The 22,380-nt window shown below is 42.7% G+C and overlaps 2 protein-coding genes across 2 annotated transcripts; both read left to right on the top strand.

Moving 5' to 3' along the window:
• The first annotated feature begins 2,431 nt into the window (after positions 1–2,431).
• LOC139366773 (UDP-glucuronosyltransferase 2A2-like) lies at positions 2,432–4,024 on the top strand. Its single transcript, XM_071104477.1, has one exon. It carries the CDS (start codon positions 2,432–2,434, stop codon positions 4,022–4,024), a length of 1,593 nt encoding a protein of 530 aa, XP_070960578.1.
• Positions 4,025–14,054: 10,030 nt separating this feature from the next.
• On the top strand, positions 14,055–22,042 carry LOC139366774 (uncharacterized). Its single transcript, XM_071104478.1, has 7 exons — positions 14,055–14,204; positions 17,465–17,530; positions 17,913–17,945; positions 19,573–19,701; positions 20,119–20,232; positions 20,694–20,801; positions 21,020–22,042. Exons 1-7 carry the CDS (start codon positions 14,070–14,072, stop codon positions 21,080–21,082), a joined length of 648 nt encoding a protein of 215 aa, XP_070960579.1. The 5' UTR covers positions 14,055–14,069; the 3' UTR covers positions 21,083–22,042.
• The last annotated feature ends 338 nt before the right edge of the window (positions 22,043–22,380 follow it).

Raw genomic sequence — 22,380 nt, forward strand, 5'->3', positions numbered from 1 at the left:
GTTCTTTAAACACACACCAACGCACCAGTGTCACTTACAGTCACAGTAATCTTCAACCATGATGAGTATAGGTCTACATGTCCTACCTTTTTTAAAGCATGTTTGTGCCCGATAGGGATTTTCCCAGCATGAGAGCTCTCATAGGCCCACTGGGGAACAGTGTGATAACTAGGCACAATAACGTTTATTGTCCCTCTCTCCCCATCACATGCCTCCTGCAGAAGGAGTAGCAGTAATGTGCACGTGTGTGTGCAGTGTGCAGCGACATTCAGAACTCTTGTTTGTCAGGGAATAGATTAGCTTCACAGTGGAATGCTGGCATTTGAGGGACTTTTTTCAGGAGGGGGGGGGGGGTGCTTTAAACGCTGTGTGAACTCTCTTCGTCGAAATGTCACACTTGTAACAATTGAATGGGTCAATGGATCGCAGCTGCATTGACAGCAAGGCAGAATTGATTTATGAATCCTAAACGGGTCTTTTCAGGGGATCGTTTGTTACAATTATTCTTCATAATGGTTGGCTATTTGTTAGTGTTACTTCTTACAGGAAATCGAACAATTAGCTCCTTTAGGAGCTGTAGAGCTGTAGGTACCTGAAGTAAGACAGAGGCTGTCATGTAAATGAAACACTGTGTTCTGATTTCTATGCACACACAAATTGTCTAGAAGTATGTTGAGGCAGATGTTTGCTTTTTGCAATACATTTAGACATTTTTTCAACTATTCAACTAACCCTATGAAGTATTTTTCCGCCAGCCTGAGAGAGAGTCACTCAACTCCAGGTGTATCCGATAACTTTAGAGTGGAACAGCTTTTTCAACTGGGCTAGTCCATATTCACCCACCTGTGAGCCATTATCCATCTGATCCTGTTTTTTGATCCCAGCTGTGAGCATTCTCCACCATCCTGCTCCTGTTTTCCTCTCCTCCTCACTATCAAGCTGAAGCAATTCCGCCGTCCGTCAGGAGCTGCCAGAGCCGTCCGTCAGCCAGAAGCTGCCAGAATCGCCCGTCACTCCGGCGCTGCCGGAATCGCCCTTCACTCCCGAGCTGCCGGAGTCTCCCGTCCATCCGGTGCTGCCGGAATCTCCTGTCCATTCGGGACCCAGGGCTAGGGTCCCCAGTCCAAGGTCGGCAGCGAGGGTCGCCGCTCTAAATAGGCCACGGAGGCCGGTGAAGAGGAGGACAAAAACTATGGTGGAGTGGGGTCCACGTCCCGCGCCAGAGCCGCCACCGCGGACAGACGCCCACCCAGACCCTCCCCTATAGGATCAGGTTTTGCGGCCAGAGTCTGCACCTTTGGTGGGGGGGGGGGGGGGATACTGTCACGTTCTGACCTTAGTTCCTTTGTTTTGTCTTTGCTTTAGTATGGTCAGGGTGTGAGTTGGGGTGGGCAGTCTATGTTCCTTTTTCTATAATTTGGGTTTCGGTGTTTGGCCTGGTATGGTTCTCAATCAGAGGCAGCTGTCAATCGTTGTCCCTGATTGAGAACCATACTTAGGTAGCCTGGTTTCACCTTTGAGTTGTGGGTGATTGTTTCCTGTTGTAATGTTTGTTTCACATTTCAGGACTGTTTCGGTTTTCGTTTGTATCATTCACGTTGTTATTTTGTATTCTTTAGTGTTCAGTTTAATAAACTAAAATGGACACTTACCACGTTGCACATTGGTCCAATCTCTCCTACTCCTCCCCAGTGGAGGAAGAAGAAACCCGTGACACAGGTAGAGTTGCAATCTCACCTGTCACGTTGCAGCTGCTACCTCATCCTGCCTGCAACTCACTGTCTGTGCGTGTCAATGCAACCATGTTAATATCCTCTTATTTAATGCACTCTTATGTATCTTATATTTTGTAAATGTCTGCTAATAATGTCAGTAAATTAATATCACAGAATCCACCAAACCACCATGCAAATGCATAGAAAACCCTAATCTACTTTTGACCAGGGCCCATCGAGCTCTCATCAAAAGTAGTGCTCTATAAAGGGGATAGGGTGCCATTTGGGGCAAATCCAGAGTGCCTCAGCCCATTTGTTTATCCCCTCTGCCATAACAAAACTCTCCTGACTTATTTCCTGGGCCTACATTCCTGCCCAGGATTTGGGGGAGATTACCATTCTGCTGCCTACGCCTCTGTAAGATTTGAATCGCACTGGTACCTATTATGACTGAACAGTGTGTTGCTGGCAGGGCTTACAAGCAGCTAGCTGCTTGACTCTGGGTAGGGACAAGCAGAACAAGCAGGATTACTGTCTGTGTGCTTGCCTTTACCTTTCACACCGAAAGATCAAGGCGGTGGCTCGCTTATCTGGTTTTATGTGACAGGATAAATACTCTCTAGTACTGCAATACAGAGTTCAACTTCAGTTAATGATTGGTTGACTTTGGAAAGAGTTTTAAAAGGTAGTTTTCAACTCGCTTCCACACAGTCACGATGAAGCCGACACGGCATATCTCTGTGTTTGTGATCGCACAGTTATGTATCATAGGGAGTGTAAACTGTGGAAACATATTAGTTTGGCACACTGAAGGCAGTCACTGGATCAACCTCAAGCCTATGCTGGACACTCTGATTGACAGAGGACACAGTGTTACCGTGCTGGTGCAGAGTGCCTCTGTATACATGGACCCCACGGAAAAGGCTCACTTCAGCTACGAACCATTCAACACCACCATCTCAATGCAACAGATGATCGATTTCTTTGAGGAGCTCATCCACTTTCACATGTACGAGATCGACCACCTGAGCTACTTGCAGATCCTTTGGAAGGGGTATCATATTGTAAAAAGAGAATTAAAGTTTTCCATCCAGATATGTGACGGACTGCTGAGGTCAGAGACCGTCATGAGGAGACTGAGAGAGGCCAAGTATGATGTTCTGTTATCCGACCCAATCTACCCCTGCAGTGACCTGGTGGCTGAGGATCTGGGCATTCCTTTGGTCTACACCCTGCGTTTCTCTATTGCCCATCTGTGGGAGAGGCTTTGTGGGCAGCTGCCTTCTCCACCATCCTTTGTCCCTGGTGCCATGGTCAAGTTAACCGACGAAATGAGCTTCGCTGAAAGACTGTTGAACTTCCTCTTCTATGCGTCCCAGGACATGATGGCATACGGTTATTGGCAAGACATAGACGCCTACTACAGTGAGATTCGAGGGAAGCCATCAACCTATTGTGAAGTGATGGGCCAAGCTGACTTGTGGCTGATCCGGACATACTGGGACTTTGACTACCCTCGTCCTTTCCTCCCTAACTTCAAGTTTGTGGGGGGAATCCACTGCAAGCCTGCCAAGCCCTTACCAGAGGACATGGAGGAGTTTGTGCAGAGCTCTGGAGATGACGGCATTGTGGTGTTCACCCTCGGGTCCATGATCAAGAACCTCACCACAGAGAAAGGGAACATGATCGCCTCAGCCCTGGGGCAGATTCCCCAGAAGGTCCTGTGGAGGCTCAGTGGGGAGAAGCCTGAGACCCTGGCCCCCAACACTAGAGTCTTGGACTGGATCCCGCAGAACGACCTGCTGGGTCACCCCAAGACCAGAGCCTTCATCACCCACGGTGGAACCAACGGCATCTATGAGGCCATCTATCACGGAGTCCCCATGGTGGGAATTCCTATGTTCGCTGACCAGCCAGACAACATGGTCCACATGAAGGCCAAGGGGGCCGCGGTCATCATGAACTTCAACACCATGAAAACCCAGGATCTGGTGGATGGACTCAACGCTGTGATCAACGAGCCGTCGTATAAGGAGAACGCCTTGAGGTTGTCCAGGATCCACCATGACAGGCCCATCAGTCCCAAGGATGAGGCAGTGTTCTGGATAGAGTTCACCATGAGGAATAAAGGTGCCAAGCACCTGAGGGTCCAGGCCCACGAGCTCACCTGGTACCAGTACCACAGCCTGGACGTGTTCGCTTTCCTACTGGCCATTGTGATGCTGCTCACCCTCCTCTTCATCAAAACATGCCTCTTCTGTGTCCGGAGGTGCTGTTATGGAGCAAAGTCTAAACGGAAGACAGAGTGACAGGTTCAACACCAGGAAACTTCCATATTTGTCTGTCCTTAAATGCCTTTCTCCTTGTAAAGTGTTGAGACCAGGCTTTATAGTCTTACACTGTACATTTTTCTCAGATTACTCAGTTAATTTCAATTTGACTTTATCCCTTTCTTGGTGTTATTGAAATTGATAGGCTTGATATTAATAGAATTAAGTAATGGCTTAAAATGTCCTTCTGTAACATTGTCTGGAATTCTTGTCCCTTTTAAGTAACCTATTACAACTCAAGATCCTTGCACAACAGACACAAGAGAAAACAATAGATTTTACGGAAGGAGAGAGGGTAGTTAAGAGGGAAAGAAAATAAACAGACAGCAGAGAGGTGGGAGTGGGAAAGACCACAATAAATGGGACTCAATGAGCCGGCGAACACTGCACTAATACACCAAGTTGCTCAATTAGACACAAGAAATCCCCCCCACACTGAGTCATCATATAGACTTGGCCATGCTGACAGTCTCAGACTGGACAGTGTGTTTTGTGTCGGGTTTGAAACCGCAGTATCTGGTGGCAGGGCTAAAATTTAACATTGACCCGGCAAACGAGTCTCTGACCTTTGAATAGAGTTATAAACTTCAGCTGGTGACATTTGGAATTTCTGCCTCGAGGTGGGAGACTGGCCTTTGTGTGTGCGCGTGCGCTTCTACGCGTCCTATTTCCTACTCATGTGTGAATTGTAAATGTGTTTTTTGCACCTCCCAACTCCCCCTGAGTTACTTTCGGAGAATGGGGTCACTGCCAGGGTCTGCCATAATGGAGCAATTAGGGTTAAGTGCCTTGTTCAAATGCACATCCGACAGATTTTTTCACCTTGTCGGGAATTTGAACTAGCGACCTTTCGGTTACTGGCCCAATGCTCTAATCGCTAGGCGTACCTGCAGCCTATGTGTGTGTGCGTGTATGTGTGTATGTGTGTGTTCGCAGCATGTTCACAACAACAAGAGGGAAATTCTGACCTGTATTGAGTAGCATGAACCGGGATTAACCCCTGTGTCCAGTTTTTATTCAGCCGCAAGACCTAGAATGAGTCAGAAGTTTAGAAAGCCTAAAATCCATACTCTAATCTTTGACATACTCTAGCTATAGAAAACCCCTTCCACTCGTTAAGCCCACGTGAGGGTAAACCCTCCTCAGAAGACCTCTAATGATTTCCTGTATCAAAACATTAAAGACTACGATTCTGAAAGAGCTCACATTCAGGAGGTATTGATTTGAATTAGTAATCCTCTTCGCTAAGCCCTCAATAATGTGCGTACTAAGCAGCCCACAGGCTTGACTAATGCAGAGGGAAGCTCAGCAGCACACCTCTCACACCACTTTCTATCATCTCCGGCAGCTCGTCTGCTGCTTCCGATTCCATTGAACATAATTGCCTGTGTTGATGATTGAGTAGGTGGAGATGGAGCACACTGCATACTAAAGATGACTAATTGCCTAAGTGGCACTGGAACTGTCGGGAAGGGCATCAACAACAACAACAAAAAACATTAAAACATACAGTGACTCACTCCAAGTAGAAATGTTGAGCCGTTGGCTAAACTTGAAAAAAAATAAACACATAATTGTTTGGCTATTATGTGAGCCTCTTAATCAGGGAGACTAGTGTCACATTCTGCATTTTACATATAGTACTTCAATTATATTTATTACAGCGCATACGGTATTGAGTACCACAGTATGAGTCATAAAACCCAGAGATGTTTCCAATCATTATTTCACCATTCATTTTTCCATCTGGAAATGTAAAACTACTTCATTATAAGGCCTGCTTCGTGTAGGCTTACCCTGGCGTGACGTTTTGATAACTGCGCAAATCCCTCGGACAAGGTAACTATTATCAACAATAAGCTTTGCACTTGTTTGTTGTTGTCAATTGAGGCGAATATATTGATCAAACTCACCTTGTCCGAGAGAGAATTACACAGCTATCAAAATGTCACCTCAAGGTAAGCCTACACCATACACACAATGTATTAGATGTCCTGTGAAAAAGGAATGGCGGGTCCTGAGTTTACCAAACGTTAGGAACATCCTCCTAGTATTGAGTTGCTCCACAAGGTGTCGAAAGAGTTCCACAGGGATGCTGACCCATGTTGACTCCAATGCTTCCCACAGTTGTGTCATGTTGGCTGGATGTCCTTTGGGTGGTGAACCATTCTTGGTACACACGTGAAAATGTTAAGCGCAAAAGAAAAACAGCAGCGCTGCAGTTCTTGAAACAAAACCGGTGCGCCCTGGTACCTACTACCATACCAAAGGCACTTAAATCTTTTGTCTTGCCCATTCACCCTCTAAATGGCACACGTACACAATCCATGTCTCAGTTGTCTCAAGGCTTAAACATCCTTCCTTTAACCTGTCTCCTCCCCTTCATCTACACTGATTGAAGTGGATTTAACAAGTGACTTCAGTAAGGGATCATAGCTTTCGCCTGGATTCACCTGGTCAGTCTATGTCATGGAAAGAGCAGGTGTTCTTAATGTTTTGTACACTCCGTGTAGCGTATACTGTATATATACGGTATAGCGTTTCCAGGGAGGACGGGAGGAGGCCATTCCCCCAGTTCCAGATAATAAACTAGTGCTAATAAGGCCCTCACCACTTTAATGAGTCAAAATACAGTGGCTGAGGACATTCCTGCTCATTCCACCCATTTAACAAAACAACTATCTGCCTCCTGGTTACAGCCCACTCACAGCTCAACTATGGTCATTAAAGTAATGAGAGACGGCACAGGCGTAATGACTTGCTACCCGGATGGTTTGGTTTTGTCGGTCAAAAACACTGTGTTGTCAGTAGGGCGTTTTTCACAACCACCTTCGGAAACTGACAGGGAAACTGACAAAGCGTAGGGAACCTAAGAAAGGAAAAAACGGTTGTTATCACAGTGGACCACAAGTGTGCACTGAGTGACTCAGTGGTGAATGACGCAAGTGGTCATTCAGAGATAGGCACATGGCTGAGTTGAGCTTCGTAACAACTCCCATGGTTTTACTACAACAGGGTCTGTTTCCCCTCCGTGGAAACGACAACACATCGAGAGTCTCCCCAGGCTTCCAGACTTAGTCAGAGGAAGGCTATTAGTAGTCAGAGGAAAGTGCCCCCCTAACCTACCTCACTGTGTTTATTACACATATTTGAATGAGTGACAGTAAATTTGCCAAGTACCACACAGTTCGCCTGCCAATATTACTCCAGCCACAGCTGTTTGCTAACACACTCTTTGTTTGGCTAGCGCCACACAACATTTCAATGATAGGCTCAGATCAAGCGCAACACTTTGTCATTACCCATTACCCGTACAAACAAGCAACTAGCCCAAGAGTAGAGTCTGCGATCAGGGGCTTATGTGCCAACAGCTCCTTGTTGAGATAGATAGAATACCGGAGAAACGTCCAATTCATACACCCGAGACACTTATGTATCTCTCCGTCTAATGATGTCCATTCATTTTTAGAACTCCATGGGAAAACTGAATAAATATGGAGAATTCTTGGGCAGCAGTAGGAACTGTGTGCTGCTGACGAATTCGGAACAGGTTGCCTTGTCATCTACGGGCTGTTGATTTTCACCCAGATCTCTGCCAAACTGTTTCTTAACAGTCCTCCAACAGCTGCTCCCACTCATCCACGGAGCAAGAGGCAGGTACACTTAACAACCACGCGAATTCAACATGGTTAATCAAACTGATTCAACGTTATAAAAAAAAAATCCTCTGTCCTGTTTTGAAATAATGCAACTAATGTGCAGTATCCATATTAGGACAGCTTCAGTCTCAGGAGGACTATTTTGCGAGGGGAATATTCTTCTTCTAAGGAATAGTCTTATTCTAAGCAGACACAAACTATCGAATAAAGATACAGTAGAATGCCATGTTGTTTGAAATAGATGAGACCAGGAAACTACGCCTTTTTTAGCATGCAGACGGCGTACTGTATCAGACTAGATGACAGACAGTTTCGGTTCAGCTCTGAAATGGAACACACACACACACAGACAATCAGATTTACGGGAAGGAAGAGGGCCATTCTCAGTCGTTCCCCTGTGAAATGACAACGTTGCTTTATTTCAGTAGTTGCCATTTCTGTGCTGTCTCAACTGACACACTGACTAATGGTAATGTGTGCTGCACATTCTAAAGAGACTTTGTTTGACACATAGGAATCAGTGCTTGAAGTGGAAAGAAATAGGTGCTTTTTACATTTAGGTGCCAGTACTCATCATATTTTAAGCCAATATTCTATAAGAGGTGCCAGTACTCAAGCAGTATAAAATTAGAAGTGCCCGTAATCAGTGTGTTCCAGACCAATTCAAACACTGAAAGGAATGAATTTCTGCATGGTGGAAATGTAACCTACTATGTGTGTTTGTTAACACCTGGATATTTACCCCCCCCCCCCCCCCCCCTTTACATGCACCAATCTTTTGTGGTGCATGTAAGAGGTTAAAGTGAAACTCCATGAAGGGATTTGTATATTATATAAAGTACTGCCTCTTCATATTCTATCTCTCCTCAGGAGATAGATGGGTATTACACATCTCCCCATGTTTCTCTCTCCTCTCATCAAAGGGTTGCCTTCCACCCTGAATGGCATTGTTTGCCTTTAACTCCTTGCTGCCATGGTAACGCCAGCAGAGTGACTGGTTTATAAATTGGTTGGAGATCGTGAGGGGGCGTGACCTTCACGCTGTCTGTTGCACACATACACACACACACGCAGGGATAATGCCAGAGATCACTCAAATGTGTCCGATTGTTTAATAACAATTTTCCTCCCTGAGTCATTACCTGCAAACACAGACATTCATCAGCTCTGAAGAGTGTTGAGTATTGACTGAGATAGACACACAGCCATTGCCTCCAAGGGTAAACTCTCTCCCTCTGATACCTTCACTTTGAGAGTGGTAGAGTGTGTGTGTGTGTGTGTGTGTGTGTGTGTGTGTGTGTGTGTGTGTGTCCCTCTGGCCCTGCAGTACATAGAAGTGAAATAATGATTTATGTCTACATGTTTGGGGCTGGCAGGGAAATACCAGAACATCATGACATTCCAGCAGAGCCTCCCGGCTGCTACAAATGACCCCTTCATTAATAATCCTCCCTTCCCAGGGAGGATTCACTATCATATTCACGCTCAAATTGGAAACTCATTTGTAGTTCGGAATGGGAACTGAGCCTGATTTCATCTGTGGTCTGTGAGAGAGGAGACTGATGATATTCTAAAGGGGGACTTTGATTCTAGGAAGGCAACATAGATGCTAATGTCAAGATGAATGAACGGACGTTAGCTAGCCATTGATGAGTATTTAAGCACACTACAATACCAACTTTGACAATTAGTCTCAGTCCACCAAACTCGCTGGCGTAGGGGCACAGGCATAGTCACAGAGGTGATGTTGAAAGAGAGGGCGAGACAACAAGCTCCCCTTTTCCAATGACGGATGCACAAATTATGCCACATACGCCTGTGCCGTGTGTTTTCTGTCAGGCTCGTCCTTGAGTTTCTCTTCTTTTTTTTCCCCTCCTGAAAGGAGGCTACGTGATTCACGCTCCTCTCACACCTCTGCGGGAAGTAGCCACTCGCAAAAAGTGACACAGCTCTTTGGAAGAATATTGATTGTGATTCCCGACTCACGAGCCAGACGCTAGCCGAGGCTGCAAACAGGGGCCTGCAAAAAAAGGGAAGAGAGAAAAGGGTGTTAGCTAAAAACCTGAGTAAGCAATACTGGGATTAGTACCTGCACAACACAAACAGGGCTGAGGCACACCAGGCCAGAACTGTTAATGCTCTTGCTCTTTACACACATGCATGCACACACACACAGCAATGGCATTTAGAGTGGATGGTGCCATTCTGTGGCCGGCAGAGTATGGTGAGCCAAATAGAGGGCTGGCTGGGAGAGCTTATGCCTAGAGGCACCAGGGGGCTCATTGACCATAGCTGGACCAATTCACTTTCCATTGGGAGCCCTATCATAGCCTCAAAGAGCCATGTAAACACACACTCACACACGGGTGTACACACACACACAGACACACACAGACCTACACCAGCTCTCTATAAAGTGACTGATTTATATCCATTTGCTTTCCATTTGCAGTGAGATTGCACAGTAAACCACATCCTGCCACAGTCTTTCAGCACCAGCCCACCACTATCCATCTCACACTGAACAGGCCTACGCTGCATGGGGAGAATGGATGGTCTCCCAAATGAGATGTCTCACTTCATTCCTGTTGCCTGAAAGCATTCAAAAAGAAACCTTCTTTTTGCCCTGCAGAGTTTGTTGACATGGCGAATATAAGTATGTGCAGTATGTGAATACATAACCCAAAATGTGTCTTGATTCCCTTTCCAAAACAAAAGCAAGTTCCCTTCCAACTATTGTCAAACTGATGGATGGTAAGTGCATGTCAGATGAAACAAAAAAATGTAGCAAGTAATACAATAATAGAGTCAATTGTACGGTTAGCCCTCATAAAATGCATGTTTGAGTTTTCATAGTTCACTTGGGTTACATTCCAGTCTAAGCAAGGCTTCCGAAATTGCCATTGTTTTTCACTCTGCCATGTCTCCCTTTGCTGGACTGTCAGTCGATCTCCAGTCCTCCAGTATTTATGCTTAGTAAAGAAGAGAAACACTTCATCACTAATATCATAGTCCTACCTGTACCTTATTTGTTTCTATTTTCCCATGCTTACCTGTCAGGTACCACCTATTTGGCATATCATGTATACAGGGCCTAGTGAAAGTGTACACACCCCGTACACAGTCTTCACATTTTGCTGCCTTAAAATTTAAAATAAAATAAAATTACAAATTAAAAAATCCTACAAATCTACAGAACTTGCTCCACAAGTGAAAGAAAGTAATAGAAAATAAAATAACAAAGATGTCTTGATTGCATATGTCTTCACACCCCAGAGTTAATGCTTGGTGGAAGCACCTTTGGCAGCCATTAGAGCTGTCAATCATTTTGAATAAGATTCTCCAACACTCTTAGGGCAACATAAATACATTGCGTTTGTCAAAATTGCTCAAGCTCAGCAAACATTCTTGGGAATAATTTATAGACAGCAATATTCAAATATTGTCTCAGATTTTTAAGCACATTTAAGTTAGCATTAAGACTATACCACTCAAAAAGCCATCTGGTGTATTTTTGGCATAAACATTTGCGTAATTGTCTACAACTCTATCCCAGGGTTAGGTGTTCAGAATACAGAGGCGGGTTTTCGTCTAACTTATTACCTGGGCTTGGCTCCATGTAATATTTATTTTGATCCTGACATACTCCCCAGTATGACAAGCATAACATGATGATGCCACCACAATACTTGAAAATACAGAGGGTGTCAGATGTGTGCGATGTGTGCGTACTGGTAGCGAAGTCAGGTGCAGGAGAGCAGAGATTTGTGAACAGGCGCACACTTTATTTAGGCAAAAGTGCAAAACGCGCAAAATAGTCACAAGAATTATGTTTAACAATAACCATCTTCATGAAAAATAACACAGGAAAAAACGAGCCAGTCTGGCGCATCAAAAATACACACGTAACACAAACAATCTTACACAAAGACATGACGGGAAACAGAGGAAGAAATACATGTAGATTGATTGGGGAATGAAAACCAGGTGTGCAGGGAACAAGACAAAACAAATGGATACATGAAAAATGGAGCAGCAATGGCTAGAAAGCCTGTGACGTCGACTGCCGATCGCCGCCCGAACAAGGAGAGGAGCCGACTTCGGCGGAAGTCGTGACAGAGGGTTTCACTCTGTGTTGTGTTCTATTAGATTTGACCCCACATGAACTTCACATGTGATCACGTAATGTTAATGTTAATGTGATAACATGAAACTACACGTGACAACAGTATATATATATTTGGCCATTACTACTATAGTCCATAGAAACGCATTGAATAACACATTCATAAATGGCAAAACAAACAGTCAAAAAATACATCATAAGGAATAAGGTTTTGAAGTGTCTGTCCTATATCAAGGATATATAAGAAAGCTCATGAAATATATATATTTTTGGACACATATTAACCCCTTTTATTTGATGGCACAAAACTACTTCCATACTTCCATTCATTTTTTTAATCGATACCAGGCAGTGGTGTAAAGTACTTTAAAGTACTACTTAAGTCGTTTTTTGGGGGTATCTTTACGTTACTATTTATATTTTTGACTACTTTTACTTCACCACATTCCTAAAAAAAAAATAGTGTACTTTTTACTCCATACATTTTCCCTCCATACATGTTTTTTGTGAGAAGACTGATTTTCGGGATGTCTACTTGGTCTGACAAACAGTGCCGTAGCTCTGCCACTTTCCATTGCAGACGCGGTATCTCTAGTTAAAAAAACACGGATTTTGATGGGGATTTTTTTATTATGTTCATTAGATTGACAGGTGCATCAATCGACTCGTCAGGATATAAACTTACACTATGTTCAGTATTTTCCAATCATTGCTCAAAATTATTGTACCTCATTTTTAAGAGGAACATGGATAGAAGGATAAATACCCCTCTTTCCTTCCTTTCTCACTCACTCACGCACTCACTCTTTCCATCCTTTCATACACCTTCCTTCAAACAGGGTCCTTACTGTATTCTCCTGCAATTTTCACATAGGAACAATCATCCATTAGGGCATGTTTGGTTTTTATAGACCAAATAAAACTTCCAGACAGGCCCCCTTACAATCATTCACTCTACTTGGACACAGCCACATGCTTGCCAATTTTTTTTTATTTTTTATACAAACGAAATATCGAAAGAAATCGAATGGGACAAAAAAACACCAGCATAAATAATGTGTTAGCAAATGTACCAGCACTGCAGTTTCCTTACAACTGCCCATTGTGACTTACTGTAGACAAACCCCTTACATCTGTTGATGTACTTCTGGAAATGAATGACTATAGCATAGCCCTGTTTATACATGGTGCTAAGATACACCTTTTGTCCTGATATTGTCCACATTTTAAGACAGGTGTAGACGGTTAAAATACACATTCTGATCGGATTGTGATCAGATGTTCCTTACCACCTCCAGATGTAGCAAGGCACGCATTGCATCTGGATATCAATCAAGTGTAAACAGATCTGGATGGTCAAACCATTTAATTCATCATTATACTGGCCTCTAAAATCATTGACAGGTAGCGCCATTGATTTATGGCATCAGTAACTGTGTTAAAATAAATACATCCAGATTATTTTGAAAGACTATCTGTCAAATAATTTGCATACAGGGAGGCACCAGCTAATGTGGTCACAATGCAGACACGGTGAATGAATGAGAGACACATTTTAATAGACGTGACAAACCTTGATCAAACTGGATCATATTGATCAGATCACAAAACACACGTTAGCTCAAAGTGTAAGCAAAGTTTATGTGTGGTCCAAACCAACAGAAAGGGTTTAGAGGGTCCGTCTGGGATAAAGAACCACATGAAAATATATACATACATTTATTTCACTAGGGCGAGGTAGAGCAGTATAAACCCAGAACTTTATCTCTGGCAGATCAACATGTGAAACCAACTCAAATCTTCTTCTCTTTTCCTGGATATCCTTAAAGTGAGCCACCAATCTCTCAAGTGCTGTCATAAGAGGTTTGACTTACCTTGTTTTACTGATTTTCTCTCTCTCTCTCTCTCTCTCTCTCGTTACAGTATGTGACAATTTTTAAAGCATCAGTGGAAAATGACTTTCATGCGCCGTCCAGACTGGTACAGGGGAGGTGGGGGTGGTTATTGGGAGAGGCCCTTCAGATGGCTGACATGTTTTTGGAGAACCGCAGAACCGCTAGCTGGCGTAGAACGCTGGGCTGCGGTGTGGTGCGATCCTGTTTGTCTGTGTGAAGCTGAAGCTGGCATGCCCCCCCCCTTCCTCTGTTCTTCTGCATCTGGTCCTCATTAGGTTCGGAGCGGATGGTATAAAACAAGGGGCTGACGGGGGCTGGGCCTCAGTCCTTGGACCTGCACCATCATGGAAGCTGCTCTTTGGGTGTGCCTCAGTCTGCTCTGTCTGCAGGGCAGCTTTCTCCAGCTCACACGTGGTGCAGACTGCACTGGGACATCACCGGTGGAAGACTGTGTTAATGGGCAGACCACCGGAGGAAAGGTAAGGGATTGGGGCCCCCAGGTTACAGTTGTAGGTTTGTTGTGTTTTGTGGAGGAGCTCATTTGGTCAGGTAGATGGAGTTCAGAAGTGTTGGTGCTAGACAAGTTTTTTTGTTTTTTTACAAGCTAACATTTCCCCAGACTCTGCAGTAGCAACATTAGCTCAGAAGCCAAAGGAAGCCAATAACTGCTATGAATGCTCTTGTGTTTCCATTGAGTGTGTGCTGAGTTAAAAACAACCCAACTGGGTAAATACTGGACAAAACACATGCTGGGTTATTTTGACCCAGCCAGTTGGGTTGCGTGAATAACTTTCGTGGCTTTCAGATAATTGTTTTTGGCTACCTGGAAGAGTACATGTCATTCATGTTCATTATGTTACGTTTTACACTGCAAATGTCATAATATATTTTATTTACATATGCCAACATTGAGATACAATGTTGAGAGATCTTTTCTTTGCATATCCCAACACTGGGACTCTTGAGGAACTCATACACTTGTGTAAGCCTCATTAAAGTTTCAAAAGTGTCAGTGTTCAACCTTAACATCTGATAACAACAGAGCAGATGAGCTGCAATTACATTTACTCTCACTGGTTGCCAAAAATAACTATCTGAAATCCACGCCCCTACTAAGCTATGCCTCTAGTCTTCTGAGCTGACCCGCTGGGGTCATATCTCATAAACCCAGCACCAATAACCCAGCACCCAGCATCAATAACCCAGCAGTTTTTTTTTAAAGAAAACAACCTAACTAAGTGACCCAACGCATGCAACCTAGCAGTTGGGTCAACCAAACAATCCAGCATTTTTTTTGAAAGTGTGTGTGCGTGTGTGTGTGTGTGACACAGTGGAATGGTGGCTGAGCATGTCCTATTTTGGATGGAACACATGCATGGATTTAAATAGAGTTAAACATTCCAGTAACCTGGAAGCATACACTTATTTTAGTCAGGCACAAAGTTTCATTGTAACCTATTCTATTACCCTCAATGGAACAAACTCTCTGCAGACTTTTAATGTGGCCACAGAGCCGTTTGAGCTGCCATATTTGCGGTCGACATTCTTTGTGGACATTCCCCATGTTCTGTCCAAAGCAGTTACCTTCATCTGGCCAATACATACAGCAGATGTATGAAAGATTTTCTTTCTCATTGCATTTTGATGTGTTAAGTTCTGTCATTTCTGTAATTCTCATCTGTAAAAGAGACATTGGTCTCAGTTTAACTCCCTGATAAAATAAAGGTTAAAGAAAATACAAAATGAAAGATGCAGCATTCATTCCTCAAAAGAGGATTTTCACCAACAATGTGGAAGACTGAGTCTAGTATTCTTTACCGTGTGGGAAATATAGGTTTTATGTGTTTTGTGTGTAATTACACTATTACAGTACGTGCAATTATTTAAACTTCAGATGTGGTTGGATTCCCAGTTGCCTTAGGCAGCATTATTGAAGAAATCTATTATTTCTTTAAAAGTTTAATTGAACTCAATGCTGAGTTTATTTGCCTGTGCTTTTTCCCACCAATGTCATCGTGAATGTGGATAATGGAACATAATACATTACTAGGGTTAGTTCATGGTGCTCGTCAACAACTAGCACAGAACTAAATGGACTATACAGAAAGTGCTCAAAATAGATCAATAAAAAAAGAACATGGCGCCTCCATGTAATGAGGGATACGTGACCCTGAAGAGCACACTTTGTGCACTGAGTGTGAAGTGGATACAGGGCATGACCTTTGTACAAAGTATTGTGTCTATATTAGGACAACAGAAGTTTCTCCAGGGAGAGATACAGAGCATTCGGAAAGTATTCAGGCCTCTTTACTTTTTCCACATGTTGTTACGTTACAGACTTATTTTAAAATGAGTAAATAGATTTTATTCTTCATCAATTTACACAAAATACCCCATAACGACAAAGTAAAAACAGGTTTTTAGAAAAGTTTGCAAATATTTTGTTGAAGCACCTTTGGCAGCGATTACAGCCTCGAGTCTTCTTGGGTATCCCTACAAGCGTGGCACATCTGTATTTGGGGAGTTTATTCCATTCTTCTCTACAGATCTTCTCAAGCTCTATCAGTTTGGAAGGGGAGCATCGCTGAACAGCTATTTTTAGGTCTCTCCAGAGATGTTAGATTGGGTTCAAGTCCGGGCTCTGGCTGGGCCACTCAAGGACATTCAGAGACTTGTCCCAAAGTGTTGTCTTGGCTGTGTGCTTAGGGTCGTTGTCCTGTTGGGCTGTCATGTGCCTTCTACTGAAGAGTGGCTTCCGTCTGGCCTCTCTACCATAAAGGCCTGATTGGTGGAGTGCTGCAGAGATGGTTGTCCTTCTGGAAGGTTCTCCCCTCTCCATAGAGGAACTCTGAAACTCTGTTAGAGTCTTGGTGGTTCCAAATTTCATCCATGTAAGAATGATGGAGGCCACTGGGTTCTTGGGGACCTTAAATGCTGCAGACATGTTTTGGTACCCTTCCCCAGATCTGTACCTCAACACAATCCTGTCTTGGAGCTCTACGAACAATTCCTTTTGACCTCATGGCTTGGTTGTTGCTCTGACATGCACTGTCAACTGTGGGATCTTATATAGACAGGCTTGTGCCTTTCCAAATCATGCCTAATGAATTTCATTTATCACCGGTGGACTCCACCGTAGAATGTAGAAACATCTCAAGGATGATCAATGGAAACAGGATGCACCTGAGCTCAATTTAGAGTATCAGGTATTTACCTTTTTTTTATTTTATACATTTGCAAAAAATTCTAAACCGTTTTTCACTTTGTCATTATGGGGTATTGTGTGTAGATTGATGAGGGGAAAATAATTGAATCCATTATAGAATAAGGCTGTAGCGTAACAATATGTGGAAAAAGTCAAGGCCTCTGAATACTTTCCAAATGCACTGTATGTTTAAGGAGGGGACGTACACTGTGAAAAGGCATACAGTACGAACTCTGTTTTCCTCTTTGTTCTAGTAAAGCCTGAACTCCTACAATATGGTCACTGTTTCCCTTTACTCATCCTGACAGGATGTGGTTTATGAATCGTCTCAATTGTCCGATTGTAACACTTTACATTCAGTTACTGTTATACCTTTCTAATCAGAATGTAATTCTGCAAGTAACGACATACATGCATGTTGTAAACATATCAATTTAGTAATTGTTTAGTAATTGCATAGGAGTGGGGTTGAGGTGTTATTATTACGTAAGTGGAATAAAGAATACATGTTGTTAAAAGGATCTTCTCCTTCAGAAGGATGGGTTTCTGCGGCTGATGCCATCTGCTCCAAGAGAGACCCATACCCAGAAAAAGCCACAGGTATACGAGCCTCCCTCCCCACAAAGACATCCTGTTACAGTCTGCTCTCTGTCACAGAGGACTGCTGCCTTGTACTGGATTACTTTCCACTCTGTATGGTAACTCCCCGGGAGGAATATGATTCCAACGAGACACGAAGATCCGTGCAACTCAAACGCTTAGCCCCAAGATATTGAATGTTGATATTAAATATAGATTCACCAAAGTCATTGCTCAGACATCTGTGTATAAGAAAGGATATAGGACTATATACCTCTTTACCAACAGACTCGCAGGCGCACACACACACACACACACACACACACGATAACATTTATAGAAGGCATTTATTTTCTCCCAAATTGCATTAACCCATTATTTACAATTTTCTTTTGCCCAACAGAGAGGACGACTTGAGGCACACTCTGTACTTGGTGTAAGACATTTATATAAATCCTGCTCCTTACAACTGCAAAACAAAACAATACAACCAATTAGCCTACTTGAACTATACACTGTAAAAAAAAAAATGTCCAGTAATTTTTACAGTAAATTACTGGCAGCACAGTAGCCAGTAGGTCGCTGTAAATGTACAGTACAATATTGGCAGCACAGAAGACAGTAAATTACTTTAGATTTACAGGACCTTTACTGAAACACAAATTTACAGCATATTACCGTAACACCTGACTACAGCAACATACTGTATTTCTAGAATGTACAGTGCATTACTGGAAGAACAGTGGTTAGTAAACTGTTGCAGATTTACAGTGAAGGCAGCTAGTTCCAACGATCTGCAGTATTTCTATTACACGTATTTGATATGAGTATTTGAATAGTTTCAATATCTATTTTGTATTTAACTGGCCTGAAGTACAATTCATGTATTTTGTAACAGTTTAATAAGAATACATACATTTGGTATTTTCTAATGCAAAAATAAACTTGCAAGTAGCCCGCATAACTACACAATGTCCAGCAGTGTGCTTTGCAAGTGTTCATTTTTAAATTGACATTGGTCATTTAGCAGACACTCTTGTCCAGAGGGACTTACAGTCAGTCAGTGCATTAAACTAATTTTGATTAAAAAAAACATGTCATAGCAAGTAAAAGGTTTATGTAACCGTTACTTAGAAAGTTGTTGTAATTAAGAATACATTGGTCTTCAAGGTATTGTGTATTTGTAACAAGATACCTTTTGAAGTATCCTTGCCCATCTCTTGCTAGTGCCACGTTTGTTACTGTAATATTCACAATAACTCGCCGCCAGCTTCTTTTAAGTTACTGTAATATCAGAGCAATCATACAGTACAACACAGTAACATTTGCCTGCTGTAGACTAAATAAGTATATTCTACTGTAATTGTAATATTGATATTTCACTAATTACATTGGTGCAAGCAGGTTGGCTGCTAGGTATTTGTATTTTACAGCATATTTATGAATATTTGGCATTTTATATCACTTGCACTTCTAAAGGCCAAAAAAAATGGCTGATTACAGGGTAAAATATACCAAAATGACTTGGCAAAACACTCAACCAGTAAAGGTTTAAGACTTGCTGCTACTCTGATCTGTCCCCTAATACACATTAATTGTTTGGGCACTACTACCACATATCAGTTTAATTGGTACAGCATTCTCACTAGCGGATGCAATACATGTTTCCATGTAGAAGGCATGCCTCTAAGTATGTTAATAAGCCAGAGTCTTTCTTCATCCACGACATTTTCCCAAAATGCACTATAATTCACAGTATGCTGCTAGAAATATACAGCAAAACAGGTAATACAGTACTTTACTGTAAAATTATATCGTAAAATAAAGAATATAATTTTACAACAGTGTAGCGGAATGCCAATGAGCCCCTCCCCCATAATGCATTGCTCTTTAAAGTGCTGTACTGTAATATAGAATTACAGTAGCTAACTGTAAATATTTTGCTGTACATTTACAGCAATGTGTTACATTGTACATACTGTAGTTATACAACACTATTGTATTGCTGAAGCCACAGTGCTGGCTCCATGTTCATTCACAATGCCTCAATTATTTCTGAATAGAGGTGGAAGGATGACAACATACTGTCGGCCGTGCCGTTGGACAGACAGGAGAGAGAGTTGGGGAAGCACTCCAGCCTTCCTGGGTCCTTCTCAACTAAGGGCTTCCCCAACACACTCATCCAAGTTGAGGTAACGCTGGAGACAGGGAGGGAGACGAACAAGAGGGAGAGGTCTCAAACGATCCAATGGGGCTGTTGTGTTGTAATTGTTGTGATCCCACCAAAAACAGCGGCATAAGAAAGAATGTGATGGATGGTGTACTGTAGTTTCTTATCCCGAGTTGTTTTCTTGAAGCCCTTGATATGCTACAGTGGTGGCTAATGTCATTTTAAATAGGAAGGGCTCATTGTAATGTCTGAGACGGAATAAATGGAACCGTATCAAACACATCAAACACATGGTTTCCATGTGTTTGATACCGTTCTATGTATCCATTCCAGCCATTATTATGAGCCGTCCTCCCTTCAACAGACTCCTGTTTTTAATGTACAGTAGCCGGGCCACTTTTAGTTTCTAAATGATCCCCCGGGAATGTTGTTCCTCCAGACAGAGCGGGCCAGGAGACACTTGGGCCAGTCTGGGACCAAGAAGAAGAACAAGCCTAAATCCAGAGTGGGATCTTTTTCTCTGCTCAGCAACAACCCCAGCGCCACCATACAGGTATACAACATTGCCATGACAACCCAGGAGCAGACCATCACGTAAACATTTTTGTTTAGTGAGATTCTCAAACACACTGCCGACATGAGATATGGGCTCCCGAGTGGCGCAGTGGTCTAAGGCACTGCGTCTCAGTGCTAGAGGCGTCACTACAGACCCTGGTTCGATTCCAGGCTGTATCACAACCGCCGGTGATTGGGAGTCCCATAGCGCGGCGTACAATTGGCCCAGCCTCGTCCGGGTTAGGGTTTGTTAGGCTGTCATTGTAAATAAGAATTTGTTCTTAACTGACTTGCCTAGTCAAATAAAGATTTAATAAAAATGAAATATACGTCCGCTGTCCATATTAGGACAGCCTAAGTTTCAGCAGGAGTTATGGAGATGCTATCTTAGCGATACTTAGTCGACCTGCATTCAACATTGTATCATTGAAGTCTTACGTCATGTTGTTGTTCTTCCAGGTAACCAGAGTACGGAGGCAGCTGCAGAAGGAGAAGAAGAAAGGGAAGCCAAGAGGACGAACAGGAGCGTACTCCGCTATGGACGTCCCAGACAAACCTGAACCCTTGGTGAGGCCAATGTCCCCCTCCACGTGTCCCTCACCCCCACCTGAGTCAATAAACCAATCAATCACTTTTTTGTGACCAGGGAGAAATTCTAATTCCAAGCATGTTAAGAATAGTTAAAAATCGCTAACACAAAAAATAGTTTCATACCTGTTGTGTTAAATTCACCTCCGTCTGATTTGTCACTCTAATCTAAACTAAATGTTTGATTATTTCACCAGGGACAAAGGCCCAAGAGGAGCCCACAGAAGAAGAAACAGACCAAGAGAATTGTTTGTTCATAAACATTTCATTAAACGAAACAAGGGACTTTGCGGAAGTGCTACTGCTTCAATAGTTCATAAACTGTACTTTATATCTTCTTCTCTTTGTAAACATATTGGTTTTGTCATTTTTTCAATTTAACAATAATGTAATATATATAATGGAAACACATCCCTGAGGACAAGTATACTTACAATACTTTTGAGAACTCCTTTAATATTCTCTTTTATTATAGCTATTTGTTGTTGTTGTCGTTGGTCGATGGTGATTCTTTGGCAACTGTGCATATTATCAGGTTTAAATAAAGTCAACTTGTATTGTACTTCTTGAGAACTTTCCGCAACACAAGGCCTACCGTTTCTAGCTAGCACTGATTGTTTTCTGTTCAGTCATGGACAGAGTCGGACTCCACCTTGACAAATGGACTGGAACATTTCACTGCTCCAGCTCTCCCTCTCTGTTGCCAAGTGCAACACCTTCAATTCCCACACAACAGGACCTGGGTAACTTCCAGAAGTTAATTCAGAAATTGTGAATTAGGGGGGGGGGGGGGGGGGAAATGTCACTGAGCCCCAATTACAGATGGCTGAGCTAACGGCAGTGCTTGTATCCCAAATGGCACCATATTCCCTACATAGTGCACTACTTTTCACCATCTTAAGGCTAAGTTCATCGTTAGAACCATATAGTTTGAACGATGAATTTAGCCTTAAGATATTTTTGGGAAACCAGGTTGTGAGTACCATGGGTCCTGGTCAAAAGTAGTGCGCTATGTAAGGAAGAGGGTGCCATTTGGGCTGCAGACAGTGAATGCCCAGCACTCTTCTAAACTTGCAGTCAAACCTTTGGGTTGAGAGCCCAACTATTCTGTCAAATTAAAGGGCGTTGGACCAGTTGATAATGGGAAAGAAATCATCATAAATGTTAGACTGTATACGCCATCTGTTTCAGAAGTAAAAGTTCATTTGTTCAAAAAAAAATTTCTTTTGAATGAATTTAGTCAGAGCTAGGAAGCTCATGGCACTGCATTCACTAATGGAGATGGTTTGAGTGTTTTTGCAGACCAGTCATGTACTTTACAGTGCCTGCGGAAAGTATTCAGACCCTTTGACTTTTTCCAGATTTTGTTACGTTACAGCCTTATTCTAAAATGGATTTAAAAAAAACTATCCTCTGCAATCTACACACAATACCCCATAATGTCAAAGCAAAAACAGGTTTTATACATTTTTACAAATGGATGAAAAACAAAAAACAAAATATTCAGACCCTTTGCTATGAGAAAAAAATTTGAGCTCAGGTGCATCCTGTTTCCATT

The sequence above is a fragment of the Oncorhynchus clarkii genome, chromosome 15 (genome assembly GCF_045791955.1).
Source record: "Oncorhynchus clarkii lewisi isolate Uvic-CL-2024 chromosome 15, UVic_Ocla_1.0, whole genome shotgun sequence".
NCBI classification, from domain to species: Eukaryota; Metazoa; Chordata; class Actinopteri; order Salmoniformes; family Salmonidae; genus Oncorhynchus; species Oncorhynchus clarkii.